Source organism: Mytilus californianus, unplaced genomic scaffold (genome assembly GCF_021869535.1).
Source record: "Mytilus californianus isolate M0D057914Y unplaced genomic scaffold, xbMytCali1.0.p SCAF_9, whole genome shotgun sequence".
Lineage (NCBI taxonomy): Eukaryota > Metazoa > Mollusca > Bivalvia > Mytilida > Mytilidae > Mytilus > Mytilus californianus.
In genome coordinates, this window is record NW_026262745.1 from 68,820,854 (window position 1) to 68,844,404 (window position 23,551).

The window sequence follows — 23,551 nt, forward strand, 5'->3', positions numbered from 1 at the left end:
GAATTCCTTACACGATAAAAACTCTTCACGAATCCTGGATTTTGATTGGTGCCCTGTAGAAGAGGTGACCAATCAACAATTAGCTCAATCTTATCGAGATAGGTAAATCCCGAGCTAATTCCGAATGATTGATTGACGATTTTTCATTGTCAATGCATTCAGGCGTTAATGGAGTAATCGTAGATCAGCGGAATATAGCGACTGAATTATTCGGGTTAAAGAATTTCCCAAAAATAGTCAAGGGGTCCAAAAAAGAAACGAAAAAATTAATTGAAAATCAAAATTTCTTCTTATATTATGGATTTCCATAATTTTATGAATTACGAAATCTCATAATATAGCAATACAATTATTCGAATAACTAATGTTATTGAATTTCATAATAATGTGTTTAATTAGGATATTTCATAATATTATGCAATTTCCTATTTGCCTCGACTGTTTAAGGGTTTTCCACTTCAAAGTGGAAAGACCTGAATATAAATTCCGCTTTGTTTGAGACCATTCATGCTCAGACGGATTTTGAACGTGCTGGTTCTCAAGGTAACACTCCACCGTAAGACATGTCACTCTACTGGGACATATGTCCGTATGTGACCAGATGTTGCACGGTTTAGTTTCTGTCTAACCTCACAGTCAACCTTTTTTTTGCAGATACTGCAAGTATCGATTGTATTTTATTATGAATGTGTTTTCGTCATAAACATGCCTGAAATATTTGCCACAGGACGTAAAGCATACAACAAAAAATCAACTTCATAAACAATTTCATGTAAATAGTACGCAAAGACAAGATATTATACAATGTTATAATGTAATATATTTTTGTATATCACTCGATACTTATGGAAACTTGAACTTTTTCCAGTTATTTCTGTGCAAACCACTACATAACTGAACAGTCATATCTATTGTTTTAGATATGTTTTATTATGGTTCTTATCTACTGATTTATTGCGGTACTATCTATCATATATAATACATGACGTAGGGTGTAACTTGTACTACCCATTGTTAAGGTCTCATTTATCTTTCTTTGTACTCAATCACTAGCATTCTTTATTAGTTGTTGATGTTTAATGCCATTTTCAGCACTCTTAGCTTTATCTTGGCGGCAAGGTTATATTGTCGCTGTGCGTCAATCGACTTCACGCAGGAAAATTGGCAATCCTAGTAAATTGATGTTTGGGGGAGTCAAACGAACCTTGCAAGGTGTGAAATTCGAACTCACAAACTCAGTGTTGACAGTCTAGTGATTACTGTAAATGAACTACTAAAACCAATAGGCCCCTGCTAGGTTGAAATAAGGTATGTCAATTTAGAAGTAAACAAATGCAATAAAGGGCATAGCAATGAATAAACAATAAATGGCATGTACGACAATTACGAGTGTAGTATTTGTGTTTTTTTTTTATAAATTTAAACTATACATGTGGCCTCCTAACGTTTTGGTGTCGAAAGTTATTCGAGGAAAGTGTATCATACGCATAATAATCAATATAATACAATTTTTATTAAGTTATAACTGTAGATATTTTCCCAAAATATTATTTTTTGTCGGCTTCAGGATTTTGGTAAGAGTCCTCACACTACTGTACAAAACACCATTAAAGATCAGTACTAGTCGTTGTCACCCAGCCTGAAATAATAAGATATTTTTTAGTTAAAATTTGTAATAACATTCACGGTACACAATTTACTATACAAGATTCTAATTTCGATGAGGCCAATATTTTTAAAGGACCAACAGTATATGAGTTTCCGTGAATATGAAATTTCAAAAAGTATAAATATTAATTGTAGAACTAAAACAGAAGATCAGGCATGCTTGTGAGCTTCAAACTATTTGAATAATTATTACGACAGGTGCCACATGTTAAGCAACATCTGTTTACTCTTCTGGAACACCCTCGTTTTATGGGGTTTGTGTTGCTAAACCTTATGGTTTCTATGTTGTGTTTTTTGGACTGTTGTTTTCTTTTTTTTTTTATTTTTAGCCATGGCGTTGACAGTTTATTTTCGACTTATTAGTTCGAATGTCCATTTGTTATCGTTTACCTTTATACTATCATGTATAGTTAGTCCAAATTTATTATTCTTTTATTTGCACATTCTATAGGACAAGTCATATCATCAAGTCATTTTGTGTTATTGATATGTATATAAATATAGTTTCCCTATGCATGCAGTTATCAAATCCGAAACATACTCAAAAGCTTATACATGTACGAAATATGGAAAATTGCGAATTTTAACAATTATAGAAATTTTTTTTTTTATTCTATTCATTGGAATACGTCCAATGTGAATTGTATTTATTCAAACTGACAGCCTTCAAATTTCGGCAATGTCATGTAATTAAAGGTATTTTATAGGAAATGAAATACTTTGACCGAAATACTCGACTCAACTATCAATCAAAGGAGATTTGGAACATGCATCGATGAGAGAAACATAATGGATAGGAAAATAGTCAAAGTCTTCAAAGGTGACTATAAAGTATATCAAACTTCGAATTACCCTGAATATGAAACAAATGTGAATTATTTTATAAATACAAAGATTTTGAATCCTAAAAGTACAACACGAAGATAACACAAGATACAATTGTTAGTGATGCACCAGTGCAGTGAACCAGGGTTATGTCAAAGAAGGTCTCGTCCTTTTTCTAAAAAAGTGCATCAGAAGATACCAAGGCCTTCTTGAAAAATATTCCGTATCAACTTTACAAATAATACACGATGACCAGCAGCGGCAGAAAAATATGTCATCGGAGAGAAATGTTTACGTCCGAGGATTTTTCATCAAGGACTTGAAGTATAGATTCTAGGTACTGACGTCGTTTAACATCTTAATAACGTGTTATAGTGATCTTTTATTTGTCTATTTAAATTATTACTTTTACTGTTTAGTCTATTTTTGGTAATATCCATTTGACGTGGCTCGGTATTTATACATCCCGTCATTGTATAATTGTGCTATGTTAAATTTTTGTATTCTTATCTTTCGTTTTTGCTAATGTGCTTTGTCTATATGCCTTTTTGTTTTTCTTTGTTGACATACTTGTTTGTTTTTACAGTTATTAAGTTTATAACACAATGTTAAATGCTGTACCTTTATTTTTGACATTTTACCTATTATAAAATTGAGAATGGAAATGGGAAATGTGTCAAAGAGACAACAACCCGACCAAAGAGCAAACAACAGCCGAAGGCTACCAATGGGTCTTCAACAAAGCGAGAAAATCCCGCACCCAGAGGCGGGCTTCAGCTGGCCCCTATCTCTGTTTGTTTTGTTCACACATTGTTGTCAATATAATGGAATTGTATGCAACTGTCATACAAGTGAGAGGTTTAGCTAGCTATAAAACCAGGTTTAATCCACCATTTTCTACATAAGAAAATGCTTGTACCAAGTCATGAATATGACAATTGTTATCCATTCGTTTGTTGTGTTTGAGCTTTTGATTTTGCCATTTGATTAGGGACTTTCCGTTTTGAATTTTCCTTGGAGTTTGATATTTTTGTTATATCACTTTTTACAGTCACATGAAAAAGTTTGTTTTTAAAACACCTTGATTGGGGAGCCACCTTCACATTAAATCTTTCTATATCGATCATAGTACATATCTACACTTACATTCACGTGTGATTACTCATCTTGAACATAATGTTTACATATCCTAACAAGAGTGATGCAAAATGAACTCGATTTGGAAAAAAATGGTTATTATGATAATCATATCATCTATTTATTAACTTAAACTTACTTGCAACATTTCATTCCGCAGCAGTCGCCAAATTCAAAATAAGTGCGACCTCCATCGACGATTTTGCTACAATCAGGAGCACAAAAAAGGCCTTGACGCTGATAACATTCTACATCACCTGTAAAATTATCCAATTGGTTTATAATTCAGATACATGTATTCCCAACAGTATAAACAATAGTCATTTAAGTTTTGGCATAGCTTATTTTAATGTACTTTAATGCTGTTTTTTTATCTTTCATCAAATTTAATGTCTGTCGTTCTGCCACTAAAGATTTTTTATTTCCCTTGTTTGTATTTTCATTTTAAAATCTCTTACGGTACTTGTTTTTACTGCCCATGATGCGCGTGTCTACAATTAATATCTCCTCAATTATATTGGATCCCATAAGATTTCGAAATCTTAAATCTAAGACATTGTTTGGGAGCTATTATAATCGAAAAGAACCAATAGTAATATAGCCAGACCAAGATATGGATTCAGAGCTATGTATGTTTTGATTCAAAATGGTTTTCTAAAATTTATAACATCAAATTTCAGAAGAAACAAATATCCATATTGTCTTGCAAGCACATACGAACTGAGTCAACGAGCTGATGAAACCCTCGGGGACTAACAGTCAAATAATAGACGTATCAAATAAGAGATTTTTATTTTTGTACCAATATCAATATCACCATCCTAATTAATGACATGAGTCATTTTTTTCTGCCCCAGCTGCACATAACTACAAATAATGTTGCTAGTTTATGTCTGAAAAAAACAAATCTTGATAAGCTTTTTACCAGCTAATATAACCGGGATGGAATAACAATAAAGCCAAATTCGGACAGGAAATTAGAGTTAAGCATGAGGGAGTTAAATATTTTTTAAGTTCAAAATTGTTTTCTGTAATTTATAACAACAATGTATAATACAAAACAATATTAATACAAGTATTGAATCACTGTGCTACTGGAGTGTATTGCTTAATCTTTTTAAAAAAAGTCGAAAAGTTGAAAATTTAAATGTCCCGTCATATAAAAATTGTTTGAAAATTTCTAATACAAAAGAAATCTTGAAAATTGAATTTTTAATTGCAAACACGCCATTTTACATTTTGCATCCACGTTTTTGATAAATTATTTATATTTTGAATTTGATATTATATGATTATTTTCAATCATGTACTTAATTATACATGTTTCTCCTAACATTTCTTGATTATCTTTGATAGGTACATGTTTATTACTCACATGGTGGAGATGTTGTCATAATAGGTGTTGTTGTCATAATAGGTGTTGTTGTCATAATAGGTGATGTTGTCATAATAGGTGTTGTTGTCATAATAGATGTACAACAAAACCTGTTGCCACAACATCCGTTTGTATCTTTCATTCCATCACAGGTGTCACCTTCACTCATACATGTAGAACCATCAGGGCATGTGTCTAGCAATAAAATGATTAGTGATTAACAGATTTCTCACAGCAAAGAGGTTATGTGGTGAATTAACAAAATTCTTAATTCAAATAAAATATTTTGAAGAAACAAAGATACCTAAATGGCAAAAAGATAAAAAGAAATATTAGTCCTCTATAGTTTCTTTGAAAAAAAAGATCAAAAGTATCATAAAATGAGATGCATTCAATTGGTCAGGTGGGTAACAAGTTCCTGAATCACTTATTGACTCGAATAATATTTGGTAACGAGCGCCATAAAATATAACGGTTTTGTTAATGTTTCTTGCTATAACATTTATTATCAAAATAATGAAATCGTCAGTACATTTTTTTTTGTTGGAAAATGGCTATTCCAAGTCAGGAATATGACAGTTAATATCCGGTCGTTCCGTTGATTGATAGAGTCGAGTGTGTGTTGTTGTAAGTTTGTATGGACGACACCTTTGTATCGATGGATATTGCTGAAATAAATTTGTTACTTACCAGTACATTTGCAACATGCATTTCCGCACTTGCATCGTACTGTCATTTTTTCCACGTGGCCTCCTAATGATGTACATGTATTCGAGTCTGAACAATATCCACCGCGGTCGGTACATGCAGAGTTTGGTTTGCCTGTAATTTCATAACATATACATTTAGAGATAAATAAAAACACGATTTTGAAAAGTACAAAAATCTTTAACAGATATAACTTAGCATATTCTTGTTGAATGATGATGATAATGATGGATGGCTGCTTAACGTCCAGTGGGAAATTAGTATGCATATTCAGGACGAGAACATGTTAATGTAATATGAATATTTACCCTGCTTTCTATAAGACCGACACGCTGAGTCGGATTTTTTAACGTCCTAGTTCACAAAGCGACAGTCAACAGGAAGAGATATCACCTTACCCGGACACATTATTCTGAGTCCGAGCCGACCAGTAATTGCTCTTACTCATTAATGCCGCATGCTTAGTGACGGTGCAGCAAATACCAATTCTAAAGTCTTTGGTTTGACCCGACTAGGGTTCGAACCCAAGACCTCCCGCACTCGAGACGAACACGCTACCATGACACCACCGAGACAGCTTCTTGTTGAATGGATTACTGTTTTAAGTAGATAGTTGGGTACGAAAAAAAAACAACGAAAAAAAACAAAGCAAGCAACAATTCTCAAAGTCACTTCACAGATAAAATAACAATTGAACAACACGAACCCAAAGGTATATATTAGCAAAACTGTCAGTTATTTTACTAAGATGTAATATATTGCAAATGTACTAATGATAAATCATTTGTGTTGAAAAAAAAATTGATACAGTAAATTAAATGTGTTAGTGTTTCGCAAAAATAGGATGAAAATAAATTGATAATCTCAATAAATCAATACGTATTTGAAAAACAATACAGACATAAATTAGATTTTGGCCAAAAATGACCTACTCATTCTCTTTCGGAAAAATAATCAAAATTCATCACAACTGCAGTTATTATCCATATATCATTAGAGAAAACAAACTTTCATAAAAAAACTAACGTGGAAGTCTTAAGAAATCGGCAGGATGCGATGTACTTATTTGAAATAGTAAAAAGAAATGTATTCCTTATTTTATTTTTAAAGCCATGGCATACTAGACAGAAACAAATCATGGTAGTTGTATTTAGGTACTTATCATTATCACTTCCCCCCCTTAAAATATTTTTTTTTTTAAATGTGATCCCCCTCTATTAAACATGCCAATATTCTAATATGCTAAACACTTGCCTTTGACACACGTTATATGTAGGATATACTTGAAGATTTAAAAATTCACAAATGTTTCATTAGAGATAAAATTGATCCCCCACTTTGAATTTATAAAAAAATGTGAACCCCCTTATAGAAAAAAACTCCCAGGTAAAATATAATAAGTCCCTTATATTTGATTTCCAAAACCACTCAATGAGGGACGTAACAACCTCTGCCTACATTGTCATACTTTTGTAAAATTATTCTATCATTATTTAAAAGTCATAAGAAATAAACACTTACATTTGAAGAGTTTAATCATGGTTATTGCAACAACCAAAACGAGCAGAGCAGTTTTCCCCATGTTAGCTGACTGAAAGGTAATTCAGAGAATGCCTGAAACAACCACGGTTAAAGTTTTAATATCTAAATGAGTAGGGTCAATGGAGTACTTTAGAAAATATGTTGCCTTATGAAAATGTTATTGTTAAGGTTTTTGATTGGTCCATACGTTATTAACGAGGGAATGGCATGATGATGATGGATGTGTTAAACGTCCTTGACAATCAAAGGAAAAAGACGTTCGTGTTGGCTCCTTATGAATCCACTAAAAGCGAGATATATTTTCTCTCTAGTTCCTGGTGAGAAATATATTTTTAATAGCAACATTTCCCTAAAAGAATATGTTTACGACGATAACATATTTTGTTTTTAAAAACAACATTTGGTCTTTTATAATAATAAAATATAAATCATTTTGTTCATTTTACAATGGATGTATAGCAAATATTTTACAATTCATCACATGCTATGCGTTATATCATTACTAAATGAAAAATTGTATTCAACCGAAAAACAGAACCGGAAAGTTCTATTGTTACCGCAAATTCAAGATACGTTTTTGTCTTACATATTTAAGCAAAATGTTTGTTAGATAATATCTTTATATGGCTCGAACAATTAAACAGGTATGTGGCAATTGCTCGGTTTTAGAACAAATATAAGATAAGATATATAATTAGAAGATGTGGTATGATTGCCAATGAGACCACTCTCCACAATACAACAAATGACATAGAATAAACAACTATAATACAACGTAAGGCCTTCAAAAATGAACAAAGCCTTTACCGCAGTGTAAACTAAAAGGTCCCGAAATTACCAATGTAAAAAAATTCAAACGATAAAACTACCGGCTTGAATATATTTGATACCGCGAAATATTTTATTTGTTGGAACTATTTTACTAAGATAACATTATTAAAATTTATTTGTGTAAATATTTGTGATGAAATGATAGAATATGCATATTTCATTTGTCTCCCTGCCACAGTTTATATTCAAGATATGCCAATCCACCAAAGCCAACCGCATACCAAACTTTTCCTCAGATTTAAGATATTTTATTATTATGAACAATTTAGAATTAGCTGAATGTTTTTTTAACGTGTTTCATGGATATTTTCTATGCGCATTTAAATAAGACATAACATTATGTGAAAGACGGGGATATATTTGTCTGGTCATAATAATTTACAATGAATTAAATAAGATTTTTTTTTAATCAACCTCATTCGGAAATTTTCATTCAGTTCCTTTCCTGTTCCATTAAGTGTAAATATACTTTGGTAGATATCGTATTCTTAAAATAGATTTAATTTAAAAGATTGATTTTTCGGGAAATCAGGAAAATCGATTGCAGATTTGGTCCATCATAATCAACTCGTTTGTAAAACGCATTGCAAACAAAATATAGATTTATGGTTCTACGCAACGTGAATTACGCTATCAGAAAAAGGCAGAAGAACTTATATAATAATTAAAATAATAACGGACATTTTTTTTTTACATTTTTACCTATTATAAAATTAAGAATGGAAATGGGGAATGTGTCAAAGAGACAACAACCCGACCAAACAGCAGAAAACAGCCGACGGCCACCAATGGGTATTCAACACAGCGAGAAAATCCAGCACCTGGAGGCGGGCTTCAGCTGGCCCCTAAAAAAAATGTGTGCTAGATCAATGAAAATGGACGTCACATTAAACTCCAAAACATATAAATGAACTAACATTAAAAAACATACAAGACTAACAAAGACCAGAGGCTCCTGACTTGGGACAGGCGCAAAAATGCGGCGGGGTTAAACATGTTTTGTGAGATCTCAACCCCCCTAATACCTCTAGCCAATGTAGAATAAGCCAACACACAGTAATACGCACAGTAAATCTCAGTTTAGAAGAAGTTCGAGTCCGATGTCAGAAAAGGTAACTTAAGAAACTAAGCAAAATGACAATGATACATCATTAACAAGGGACTACTAGCAGTTTCTGACATGCCAGCTCCAGACCTCGATTTAACTGATTGAAAGATTATGTCTTCATCATATGAAAATTAAGCACAATCCCTCCCGTTAGGGGTTTAGAATCATACTATCATAAAATATATGAGAAGATTATAACCCGTATCATTATGTCTCTTTGTTTTGTTCACACGTTGTTGTTAATATGTAGATTTTTATGCGACTGTCATATAAGTGAAAGGTTTAGCTGGCGATAAATCCATGTTTAATCCACCATTTTTTACATAATGAATTCCTGTATCAAGTCAGGAAAATGACCGTTGTTTTCCATTCGTTTGATGTGTTTGGGCTTTTGATTTTGCCATTTGATTAGGGACTTTCCGATTTGAATTTTCCTTGGAGTTCGGTATTTTTGTTATTTTACTTTTTCGGTACTCGCTCATATTGTTCTTGTATTTACCTCTGTTCTGCTTTATCATTTGAGAATTTTACAATAATTTCTTGTAGTCCGTAATATATATCAACTATCATCAACATTCAAACGTTTTTATTAATTTGTTTTTGTAGACAAATAACGGGAGCATACATTTTCTTTTTCTACAATTTACCATGTGGCTTTAGAATACTTCTGTTCAATTTTAATATCATTATTTATCATGTTAAGCTCCTCTGTATTTTTCTAGTTTAATCGATTAGAACACTTTACTTTGATTGTCTGTTCTAAAATATAGTTAAGAAATACAAAACTACATCCATGCAGAACCTGGTTAATCCTTGTTGGTTAAAACATATCGTAAAAACACCAGTGCACAAATAAAAATAAAAACAACTCCTATTTTCTGTTATCTTTGAAATGCTTATATTCTAAGCACAATCACACTGACATATTTGTTTCTGTCTTCTCAAACATGTATCGTTGATGTAAACTCATTCATAAACTATTTGATGTCAATATTACATTGTTTTTGTCCAATATATAAATTGCATTACTTTTGATAAAGGGGTCTAGTTTGTTTATTCAAATCTTGTACGGAAGAACACAGTCTTTTACTGGAAAAACTCCTTCTTATCAATTCTTTCAAAAACAAGCTAAGTAAGTACATCTTAACTATTCCATTGTAAGCTTACCTTCCAGAGTGCTTGATATAACTCTGTTGGTTGGTGTAGCTAAATTTAGAATTTTTGAAGAGTAAGTTTAGTAGCTCTTTAATAAAGTTTTTTTTAAAGTATTTCTAATTTATCACTGCTAACGATATTCATAGCTTAGATTCTTAATCAAATATTTTGAATCCATAAATTTGTTTGGATAGCGACCAACACTAAATCTCAATATATCTTAGTCTAGTAGAGGGAAGTCACCACTTTGAATTCCAAAACTGTTTGACATGTGACTTCGTCGGCGATAAACGAAAAATACATCCTTTACCTTTCACAAATCTTTGTACACAAATATTAAAAAGAGACGTTTTGTAGAATCAATAAAGATTAGACAGTAAAACCTATGTTGTGTGTATTTCCAAGCTTAACTTAAACTACACAATAGTAATCTTGTACATACACATGCACAATCGAATCTACTTGTAACCTAATAAAAGAAAAACTTCTAGCTATAGTAAGAGTAGATGATGAAGTATTATGGTACACGATTATTATATAGAGATATTAGTTTGATGCGTCAGTTGTTAGTACTATTTTATCGTTTAATTATCGTTTAATTATTGGAATTTCGCTGTCTAGTTAGAAAATCTGAATTCAAAATTTGAAGAATATTCAATTGTTTGCTGATAAATAAAATATGTTACACATTTTATCATCGATATTAGAATGTGAAAACATTAATAAGATGTTCGTCATAGAGTACGAACACTTAAAACAATAATGTTAGTTTATTGTTACCTGGTGAGCTCCTGGTTGATATTGATTTTACATGTTTGTTTAATTTGTTATATTTATCAGCAATCATATATACAACTTGCGGGAATGATAACCCTGTCCAGCACCGACCTTGCCATCGCAACTACTCCTACATATTAATCGTAATTACACGAAACTTTATACACTTTACACTTCTGAAGCGAACGAGGGCTTGAAGTGTTTACTCAATTTCTAAGCATCAATTTCTATTGCTCAGATAGGGTACCTAATGAACATGTATTCAATCACTTGTATTTTTTAGGTTACTAAGTCAGTATGATATGATATAATCTGGTCAGAGTAGGCATTTGTTAAAAGTAAAATACTTGAGTTACTATATTTTTAATAGAGATATTATTCAGAATGAACAACAAACAATTTTAACAATAAGACAATTAAATTAAAAACTTGATAACTCTGTCCGTGCAATTTATTTATATAAATAACACTATGTTTACTCCCAATTTTTGAATGTAAGTATGTCGGAAAATATACAAAAGGCTGAGTTCAGCAATATTACCAAGCAAAACTACTTACAAAAATAAATAGATCATAATTTAAAGAGAATTTGTCAGAAGACCTCTTTTTTCGGATATGTTATGGTATAGCTGAGATATGACCTGCTATATATAATCAAATGTTTAATATTATTAGATATATTCAGACCCTTTCCTGAATATAGCTAACAATGAAATACAGTTTATACCTTAACTAAACTGTTTTTGCTTATCATAGTTCCCAGACCTGGAGGAAACTATCCCTTAGTTGCCAAATGTGTTCCTATTTATTAGAAAAAGACAAACGTTAACAGTTAAGGGGGAACTACAAAATTAGATTTAAATGTACAGTTACAGTAATCCTAACTTTACAGCTAAACTTGAAATACAGTTTTGTACGGTGGCAGAATAAGGCCATGCAAGAAATATTTTTTGACTTGTTCCCACAACATAATATTTTGTTCCCACAAGATAATATCTTGTACCCACAAGAAACTTTTCTTGTTCCCACAAGATAATATCTTGTACCAACAACATAATAAATTGTTCCCACAAGATAATATCTTGTACACACAAGAACGTTTTCTTGTTCCAACAAGTTAATATTTTGTACCTACAAGATAATATCTTGTACCCACAAGAACAAGTGGGTAAAATGCATGTCTTTCTAGCCAAAATTGTATTTTATCTTGTAAAACCGCTAAAGATAGAGAAAAATCTGAAACGAGTTCAGAATGATGAGATCTGCAAACTTTTCATTTACAATCAAATTATCAGATGACTCCTGAAAGACATGATCGGAGCAAAGACATATAGATTCTAAGTTATTGTCAATTGTTTTACCAATTTTGTGTGTTTTTGTCTATTAATTTGAAAATTATTACACACAGAGAAACATATTTAATTTCAAAGCTGATTAGCGAGATAAGGATCTACAAATAAGTCAAAACCGTGGAAACAGCATTTGTTTACCAATTGATATACTAGTAATTGGTTGAAGTGTGTAATTATTTCCTAAGAACGTAAATCATTGCTTTAATTTTTGTTGGTGATATATATATTTTTACCCATATTTAGACCTGTTTTCATTTATGAGGCAATGCTACGCGTAACTAGGCATCCAAGATAATAAGACCTACAGCAGCGTAAATGGTCGAAAGGTCAATATTGTGTATACATAATGCGTAATGCATCCACAAACGAGGGAGGCGAGAGGGGGTCTGGTTGTTTCCCCCTGGAAATATCTTAATGTGTGCGTTTTTGTTTTCGAAAGGGTAATGGAGATTTATAAGTCCACTCTGTGTTTTTGTTACTTGTTTTTGCTTTGTATCGATCTGATGAGTTAAGCCTTTTTCAACTGAATTTTAAAGTTTGTTCAATTGTTGATCTGTTACACCACTGTCCCAGGTTATCGTTCTTTATGTGGGTTGGTCCAAGGATGCGATAAGGACATATGAGGATTTTTATAGCGTAGTATCATTTTGTATACCCTTGTACTTATATTTTAGTTTTTATGAATTTTATCGGGTTAGTGTATATGTCATTATGAGAGAAGACACTTACGGAGCCCCTTAAGTGCCAGGTAAATAGAAATATTTTCGTTTGCCGGACATTTAAGCTGGTGCGCACTAGTTTGAAAAGTCGTGCACACGACATCTAAAAACTGGTGCGCATAACTTTCAAAATCTGGTGCGCTCGACTTTTAAACTGGTGCACACGAGTTTGAAAGTCGTGTGCACCAATTTGAAAGTTGTGCACGCCAGTTTGAAAGTCATGCGAACCAGTTTGAAAGTCATGCAAACAAGTTTGAAAATCGTGTGCGCTAATTCTTGAAAGTCTTGCACACAATCTTTGAAAGTCGTGCGCGCCAGTTTGAAAGTCATGCACACCATTTTGAAAGTCATGCGCAACAGTTTAAAAGTCATGCGCTCCAGTTTCAAAGTCATGCGCACCAGATCTTGAAGGTCGTGAACACTATTTTTGAAAGTCGTGAGCACGTGTTTGAAAGTCATGCGCGCCAGTTTGAAAGTCATGCACACAAGTTCGAAAGTCGTCCGCACGAGTTTTCAAACTGGTGGGTGCAAGATTTAATATCCAGCAAACGAACATATTTATATTTACATGACACTTAAGGGGCTCCTTAATTATGCTTTACTATACTGGCTGTATCCTAAGTCAAGAACCTGATGATCAGAGGTTGTCGTTTGTTGATGTGGTTCATAAGTATTTCTCGTTTCCCGTTTTTTATATAGATTAGACTGCTGGTTTTCCCGTTTGAATGGTTTAACACTTGTCATTTTTTGGGCTCTGTATAGCTTGTTGTTCGGTGTGAGCCAAGGCTCCGTGTTGAAGACCGTACTTTGACCTATAATGGTTTACTTTTACAAATTGTGACTTGGATGGAAAGTTGTCTCATTGGCACTCATACCACATCTTCTTATATCTATGCATTATCAACTGCATTATCTTTTAGTAGCTGGCGTATTTGTATGATTCGATTGTAAGAGTGTTTGTTCGGTGTGAGCTAAGGCTCCGTGTTGAAGGCCGTACTTTGACATATAATGGTTTACTTTTACAAATTGTGACTTAGATGGAGAGTTGTCTCATTGGCACTCAAACCACATCTTCTGGTATCTATTGAACGTTAAATAAGCTGTGTTGTGTGTCTGTGATGTATGCTACTGGATGCCAGCTATGACCACGTAAACCAATTAATTCTGTCAGTGTTGCTCCCCTAATTTGGCAATATTACGGAACATTAAACAACTGTCATACAAGTGGGCGTATAAACAAGCAAGAAAACCAGGAAAGTCAGGAATATGACAGTTGTTTTTCTGCTCTTTTGTTTAAAACAATGTTTTTCCCCAATTTTTTACAAAAATCAGCTAGGATCTTCGTTTTACAGATATGACTATGCATAAAAATTAATGGGCATCAGAGGAGACAATCTTAACTTTTCAAACAAAATAAAACTTATGCAGGACAGAGGGACACCCTTATATTCTTATAAGAAAACTAGTCGGTGTGGTATTATCAAAAAATCAAATTCAATGGCATTGGACCATTTTAGCCTTATTCATCAACAAAAGTGAAGCGGAATAAGTCATGTAAATCCAATCTGTTGATATACCGATTACAAGCATAAATAATCGCTTGTTTAAAAAAAGATTCGAGCGTTTTCGTGGATTTTTTTGCAATAACGTATAAGCGGCAACAGATCTTTCACGATCCTTTTCATGATTATCCAAATGCGGTACTCGATCTTTCATGATCATCCAAATGCGGTACCCGATCTTTCACGATCCGTAATATCAATTTTTTACAAATATTACCGTTTTTTTCAAAGTTCCTTAATAAACTAAATCAAAATAACTTTCAGAACTATTTCAAACAGTAATATTGAACGATATTTCTTGGAAAAAAGTAGTTTATGCATTTAAAATTTGAAAAAAAAATCATTATTGTTTACAATTTCATTTCTCTGAAATTTCGAAGAGCAATCTGCCTTTTGTAGTTTTGTAAAAACGGTGTATGTTTAAGGCTTGATTTTTTTCGGATACCATTTTGACAGACAGTCTTGTTTTTCCAATATTTTCATAATAATTGATTAAATAGGATTATTTACTGACGGAGCATGTGTCTTCTCGATAATATTTTATTCACGATCCAATACCAGATCTTTCACGATCTGATCGCAATGCTTGACCACCGTTAGTTATTCTTTCACGATCATTTCACTCGATAAACCGAATGATACCCGTGATATTGGTCGAGAATATGAACCACTCCCTTCGGATCGAACAATATAAAACAACTGGTCCATATACGGACCATTGGACAGGTTACTTATAATATAACATTCTCAATATACATGTAAGTAACTATTATAGTATGAAAATAGAGCATTACCCCTGAAATCTTACTTAGTCATAAGGATCAACAATAACAAACTAAAGCATGATGTCATAGAACACATGTTTCAAATATATTTGAGGTCAGACGTACCTGAATCAACCCCATGAAGTAGAACCGGACCAGACTTTGGTCCAGATATGAGCCATCAAATTTATTATGTTGCTTTAAAAAAATAATCTCTTCAAAACTGTGCACACTGTTTTCGCCAAATGGCCCACAGACACTCTATCCTTTGGTTTTGGTTACTCGATCCATAAATGTAACAATGATCAGAATCCATCCCATTACGATGGAAGAAACGCTGCATTTGTTCAACGTACTTAATATTTTCTGTTCCAAAGTCACTTCTCATTGATCTCGGGCATCCGTTCTTCTTTATGATAGCTTGGATATAATACCCAGCTACGATTTTCGGATCATTATTTGTCACGCCTGCTTTCAACCATATAATATTCCTAGAGTATCCATCTATACAGCCATGTATTGCTATTCCGTAAGGTTTTAATTTATCATAACCATCCATATGCCACATGTAATTTGGGCCACGAGATATATACTGTCTGCGTTTAAGTCTTCGTCTTCTTCTGCCTGAAACCCCTTCTGGGTCCAATATTTGTAATATCAACCGAACTGTCTCCATGCTTATTACCAAGTTGTTTTTATGCACATCTGATGAACCAGAGGATATCCATGCGACCCACTGGACTTCGACATGATCCCTTGGATGAAAGTATAGTACATTTCCAAATTGGGTTGCTTACGCTTATAAAGTCCCATCGAATTGGCATGACGCCGTAAATGGCGAAAACTGATATAGACATTAAGATTGTCCTCAAATAAAAGTTTCATTTCTTTGTACGAATATCCTTTTCTGAAAAGCCTATGTAAGAATTGTGCACAGTGATCATCCATTTTGCTACTTTAAATGGAACTCCGAATTTGCATCTTAGCGTAAATGCTATAGAAAAGACAATGCATAATTGTAATAGAAGGCCAGGACAAGAAAAACGGCTACTAAAATATACTCAAGGAGAACATACTTACAATTTTGTATTCAAGACGAGTCGAATCGATCTTATATAATTGAATGACCAAATCGATTAAAAATTGAAAACAATAACCATCTCAAAGTTGCATTGAATCTTTCAAAAGGGAGTATAAACACTCCTCTCACTGCAAGTTAAAGAAAACCCCTAACACATTTTAGCACGTTACAACTGTGAAATGATGAACACTGTCTTGGTGTTATCAAATTATTAGAAAATATTGTGGGAAATTCATTGAATCATTACACCTCTCTTTTATAAGTTTTTTTGTGTCGATATGATAAGTCAAGCACTTTTCAATTGGTTTTAACAGTTTGTTTTTACGTTGTGGGATGACAGAGCTATCGGACGCATGTTTAGAACTGCTTCTCTCTCTATGTTCCGGTCCCAAGTCAGGAGACTGCAATTCTGCGGTTGTCCTTAGTTGCTGTCAATCAATCTATCAATTAAAGCAATTATGTAAAAAGGGGGAGTGTTTCAATTTCCTGTTCAAAAATGATTAAGAATGTTGAATAACAAAACAGTATCAATGCAAAATCACTACATAGGTCATCGTCGCAATGAGGACGTATATACTACAAATTGAAGATGCATTTAAAATTGAAAAATTGTCAAATTTAGCGGCTTTGAAGCTTGCATATATTGTTCGAGTTAAGTATGCACTCCTTTTGAAAGATGCTCTATGATCACTGCTTTATTTAATTTGTAACACCATAGTATATAGAAAATGTGCATATTTATATTACCTATTCGATTCGTGTCCGTTTCTGTTGAAGTCTTAGCGTGTCTATGCTATATGTTACACAATAATAGGAATAAAAAAATATTCTTGTATGTTCAAGGTATTATCTTGTGAGAACAATATTTTATGTTGTGGGTACAAGATATTATCTTGAGGTAACAATATATCATGTTGTGCGTACAAGATAGTATCTTGTGGGAACAATATATTATGTTGTGGCTACAAGATATTATCTTGTGGGAACAAGCAAACTTTCTTGTTGGTACAAGATATTATCTTGTAGGAACAATATATTATGCTGTGGATACACGATATTATCTTGTGGGTACAAGATATTATCTTGTGGGTACAAGATATTATCTTGTGGGAACAAGAAAACTTTCTTGTGGGTACAAGATATTATATTGTGGGAACAAAATACTATGTTGTGGGAACAAGTTGGAAAATATTTCTTGCATGGCCTTATTCTGCCACCGTACAAATAAGCTTTCATAATTCACAGTAATACAAATCTTATCTCATTATTTTATAGATATTCGAAAAACCCTTTCAATATTGATATACATTGTAACAGAGATTCTGGATGGAGTTTACAGAATAGAGAATAATGAATAAAAAACAACGAGCACAAAATATAGGAATCGAGGAAAAAGGGGTGAAAAGTATAAAGAATAACTAAAAAATAAAAATAAACTAAGTAATACAGTACTGCATGCAGAAATGAACGATCTATAGAATAAATAAAACACCAAATTAAATAACAATTTAATAGTACAATCATCATTTTCATGAGAATTCTACAGAATAAGCGTTATTTGTGAAGATAAAGAAAGATGCCCAACTAAATTATATAATACAGAAATTAAGCACCCCATCCCCCCAATCCAAACCCTTATAATAGTAGAAGCGGATTAGGGGAGAGGGGACCGGCCCTCCTTATGGAGCTGCATATATGATAACTGCATATACATTACAAGCATGAGTCAAAAGGTTGTCTAACTATAGCCCCCCCCCCCCCCCCCCCCCCCAGCCCCTTTTTCAAAATCCTGGATCCGCACCTGAACATGCGTTATACTGGCAGGATGACATAATTATGATCAGTCAAAGTAAAAATAACGCAAGGTTAAAACAACTCCGCCAAATTCTTGACGTGCCTGTCCCAAATCACGAACATGCATGGTAAATAGTTGTCTCATTAGCAATCATACCACATCTCGATGTTTTATAACGATTATTTCTAGTCATAAATAGGATACAAAAAGTGAATAAATAAATAAATATGATTATCGAATTAATTCTTTGATTACACGCAAAAGAATGTTATTTTTGTATATTATTAAATTTATGTTTTTACATACTATTTAGTATTATTTGTGGTTATATTGTTGCTTAATGACTGTACAACATAAATGTTTAAATCAATGAAATTTCTACTTTTAACAAATCAATAAATTAAAAGTATTTTATCTTTTCTTCTGTCTTATTAAAAAGAAATGTTTGACACACACAATTTCTTACACACACAATTAAGATATTGTGTGTGTAAATAAAAATCAATCAATGAAGATTTAACATAGTAAAATTGATCATATTAGTTCACTTGTGTTTTCCTTTTCACAAAAGTGGTTCAGAAAAAGGGGAGCAAAAGATACCAAGTGGACAAAAAAAAGAAGACATTATTATGAGGGTCTAGATGGGGGAAAAGGTGGGGGGGGGGGGGGGGGGGGGGGGTCTTCATCCCTTAACTCTTTGTTTTTATGCCATTTTTCTCTATTCATTTTATTGTTTGTCAATTATTCTCCTTTTCTTTATTTTTTGGCTCAATTTTTCTCTATTGTTTAATTTTACGCCCTTTATTCTCTATTCTGTAAACCATCATCCAGACCCTATATCAAGGCCAAAGGGAGAAAAGACGAAAAGACAAAAAAAAAAAACAGCTAGCCTACAAAACGCTATACAAGATGACTGATCAACTCCAACCATAGCAAATGACGTGATTATCTCCAATAGTTGATTGATTAGTATAATATAATTTCTATTGTTTGAATGAAATATTGCTGTTGCTTTAAAGAACAGAATTGAAGTTTTGTCTTATGTGTTCTTTTTATCTTAGCTTTAATAGAATTCAGTGTACCTGATGTGATTGTAGTTCCTTCCCCTATATTCCGTGTATTCGTTTAAAGAGGGATGTGCGATGGATAACACAAACTATATTTTCAATGCTTTTTATGTTGATGAAGAAGTCATTTTCTTTGTAAGAAACATTTTTTTCGGGTTTTAAACATGTTAAAGTTAATTAGGGCTTACAAACTTTAAAATACTATGAAAAAAAGGGAATGATTCGTGGAGATCTAGAGGGCAAAGGAAACCTTCTGTAGCAGATGTTTTCGAAATTTACTCAAGGTTCTTTTTTTGCGTACGATGGAGCGTTGCATTTTCTATATATATATATATGGGACAGCAGACAATCCCCCTGTATTATAATATTACGGTAAACGAAAAATGCATTAGACAAACAAAGTAAATATGCAATTTTAACTCAGAATTAGGTCCACTTGCAGAAAATCATTTAGTATGCCGTATTATTATAACTAAGGTCATACACTGACAATAATAAATGCAAATCAATTTATTAAAAAAATCAACCTGTCATTATAATCTCACATCAGCGAAAGGACCATATCGCACTTCAGAGCAGACCATCGTAATTCAGCGTGACAATCGCACTTCAGCGCAGACCATCTAGAACTTATTGACATGTTATTTCTTGCCGGACGCATACATATGACGATAACATCATTTCGCAAAATTTTAGATCTATGAAATTTTACACCGAAATAATGACTGAATTTTTTTTCTGCATTAGAATAGAGATAACAGTATTGTATTTGAAGCTTGGCCTGCGTAAAACTGTCCAAGGTCGACGGACATTGGGCAAAGTCTAGTAAATATGGGTTTGGTCCAGTAAAGTAATATGCATTAGTGATCCCTTTGTGATAAACCCTATATATCATTCAAATATTCGTGACATGACGAACAGGAATATATATGCTTTAGGGGTGAGGATCTCGACCATTTACAAGATATTTGAACATATGCAAATGACTGGGGGTAGGAACGACCCATTGGGTCTTACCCTGTATATCATTCAAAACACCTTGGTATGACAAAAAAGAAAATATATGGTTTAGGGGTGGGGATCTTTACCCCTTACAGGATATTAGAATGTTCTCAAATGGCAGAGGTTAGGGTGACCCCTAGGGACTAACCCTTTTTTTCATTTGATGTGCTTTACCACGACACACCAGATTATATATGATTTAGGGGTGGGAATCTTGACCACTAACAAGATATTCGATCTTTCTCAAATGGCAGGAGGTGGGTGACCACTGGGACTACCCTGTATATCATTCAAATCATCTTGGCATGACGAACTAGAATATATATGGTTTAGGGGTGGGGATCTTGACCATTTACAAGATACTAGAACTTTCTCAAATGGCAAGGGGTGGGGTAAACCCCTGGGGACTAATCCTTTATTTCATTTGATGTGCTTTACCACGACAAACCAAAATATATTGGATTTAGGGATAGGGATCTTGACTACTAACAAGATATTCGAACTTTCTCAAATGACAGGGGGTGGGGTTACCTCTGGGATTATCCTGTATATCATTCAAATCATATTGGCATGATAAACGATTATATATATGGTTTAGGGGTGGGTATCATGACCATATACAAGATACAAGAATTTTCTCAAATGGCAGGGGGTGGGGTTGACCCCTGGGGACTTACCCTTTATTTCATTTTATGTGTTTTATCACGACAAATCAGAATATATAAGGCTTAGGGGTAGAGATCTTCATCATTTACTATATTTGAACTTTCTGAAATGGCAGGGGGTCGGGTGACTACAGGGATTTCCCTGTATATAATCAAATTATCTTGGCATGACAAACCAAAATACATATGGTTTAGGGGTGGGGATCTTGACCATTTACAAGATACTAGAACTTTCTCAAATGTCAGGGGTTGGGGTTGACCCTGGGAACTTACCCTTTATTTCATTTGATGTGTTTTATCATACAGAACATTTCTAATTATAAAGAGTGTGTTCGTTACTAACTGTTTTCAAGTGATAATCATTCGAAAATTTAAAAAAAAATCAAATCCCCGAAGGTTCTATAGTAAACCCCTCTTTCTTTTTGCCCCTCAAAGTACCCCTTTATAAACCCCATTGCTCAAACAAACCCTGATTGCACCACTAGACTTTTTAGTCTAATATATTGTGGAACCCTAAGTTAATCTGACAAACGGTTTTGGAAGTGAATGTACCGTAGATCTTATAGCCATTTTTTGGTTAAACAGAAATTATGTTAGACATATAACCTGTTCATTCCCAGAGATTCAGATTATTTATTTATGATATAAATAAAGATGAAGCTCGTTCTGAATTCCCTGTAAAATTGACAGTAGACGGTTTTTGCTTATCTACTATGAGCGATTTAGTTTTTCTGCTCACCACCGTTTTGCTTTCAAAACCATTTTTTCGAAAGTACTTTCAGATAGACCTTTTTTCGCACACGATATGTGATTATAAACCAAGAATCATTTGAAAATGCAAATTAGAGTACTATTAACTATAAACAATTTCGTGGCAATCATTCTGAATTAAAGATTATGTCTCGCTCATGCATATCTCTGATTCCTTATTCGAAATAGGCCCTTTTGTATAAGATTTTCACCTTTTGTTTAGGTTTTGGATATTCAAAAGTTTTTGACTCGAGCGTAACTGAAGGTACACACATCGTCGAAATGTGCATTTGTACCGTTTATTTATTTGATAATGACTGTTTGGTGATTGAATCATCAACAATTAAAAAAAAGATAATGAGACATATAGTCAGACCAGGAAGATATGTTTAATAGTACAATGCATTTTATTGGTTTAAAATTTATCAACAGATGTTAACAAAACAAGTTTGAGGAAGTGTTTGTGTTATATTAACGGCATGAAACAGTAAAAGTATACGTCCAATAGATATATTAAATCTATAATTAAATATAATGGAATTTTATGCGACTGTCATACAAGTGAGAGGTTAAGCTAGCTACAAACCCAGGTTTAATCCACCATTTTCTACATAAGAAAATGCCTGTACTAAGTCAGGAATATGACAGTTGTTATCCATTCGTTTGATGTGTTTGAGCTTTTGATTTTGCCATTTGCTTAGGGACGTTCCGTTTAGAGTTCGTTTTTTTTGTTGTTTTACTTTTTATTAGATTCAATCAAACAACTTAGGTTTTGTAGAATATAATTGTTGATTATTAGAAAACAACGAATGGTTTCTATAACAAGTAAAAGGGTGCAGCAAAACACTTATGTTCAAAATTTGTAAATTTTTTAATACACTAATAAACCAGAAAATAAATTTTGATGTAATCACATGAACTCCAAACGGAACGAGACGGGATACGTCGACAGAATAATTGTTTTCAAGTGTGCATGCATCGATCTTCATGTTCATCGTCGATTGAGATCTGGTCAAAGAAGTTAAGCACAACATCATAATGCAATCCGCGCTAATGACGTATGAACCAATCAAAAACCCAAGGCAACATCGTTTCTGATATGGTCAATTGACCACATTCTAATTATGACACGACTCGTTTAGATTATTAACTATCACTCGTTATTTCAATCAATCTATTCAGATATCTCTCAGATAAATAACATGAACAAACTTCTCTGCTTGTGATGATTGTTGCGAATCATTTTTCCTGTTCAGTTATAGCTTATCTCTTTTTAATATAGCTTCTTCCAAAAAAATTAGCATGGGCGTAATAGTCATTCACATTCAATAATTCCTAAGAAGTCGATATTTTTAGTCAATATGAAATGAGGAAATGTGGTATGATTGTCAATGAGAATACTGTCCACCATACGGCCTTCAACAATGAGAAAACCCCATGCCGTATACTTGTAATCGACATGTAATATGTGAAACAATTCAACGAGAAAACTAACGGCCTTATTTATAACAAAACAATTTACGAAAAATAAATATGACAGACATGAGCCAACGACAACCACTATACTACAGGCTCCTGGCTTGGGACAGGCAAATAAAGAATGTGACGGGTTATACAAGTCAGTGAGCGCTCAACCTCACCCTTACCTGGTATAGTGGTGAAAAAGCA

The 23,551-nt window shown here is 33.2% G+C and overlaps 1 protein-coding gene across 1 annotated transcript; it reads right to left on the reverse strand.

Annotated features, from left to right (window-relative positions):
* Positions 1-1,498: 1,498 nt before the first annotated feature.
* On the reverse strand, positions 1,499-5,821 carry LOC127715188 (uncharacterized). The gene is made up of 4 exons (XM_052221228.1): positions 5,696-5,821; positions 5,006-5,200; positions 3,770-3,887; positions 1,499-1,639 (listed from the first exon to the last, which is right to left on the reverse strand). Exons 1-4 carry the CDS (start codon positions 5,739-5,741, stop codon positions 1,621-1,623), a joined length of 378 nt encoding a protein of 125 aa, XP_052077188.1. The 5' UTR covers positions 5,742-5,821; the 3' UTR covers positions 1,499-1,620.
* Between the last annotated feature and the right edge of the window lie 17,730 nt (positions 5,822-23,551).

Coding starts and splice junctions, on each gene's coding strand:
- LOC127715188 (XM_052221228.1), bottom strand. CDS start 5,741: ATGACAGTACGATGCAAGTGCGGAAATGCATGTTGCAAATGTACTG. Junction 5,201..5,695: donor TGCATGTTGCAAATGTACTG/GTAAGTAACAAA, acceptor TTTTATTGCTAG/ACACATGCCCTGATGGTTCT. Junction 3,888..5,005: donor TATGACAACATCTCCACCAT/GTGAGTAATAAA, acceptor ATAATTTTACAG/GTGATGTAGAATGTTATCAG.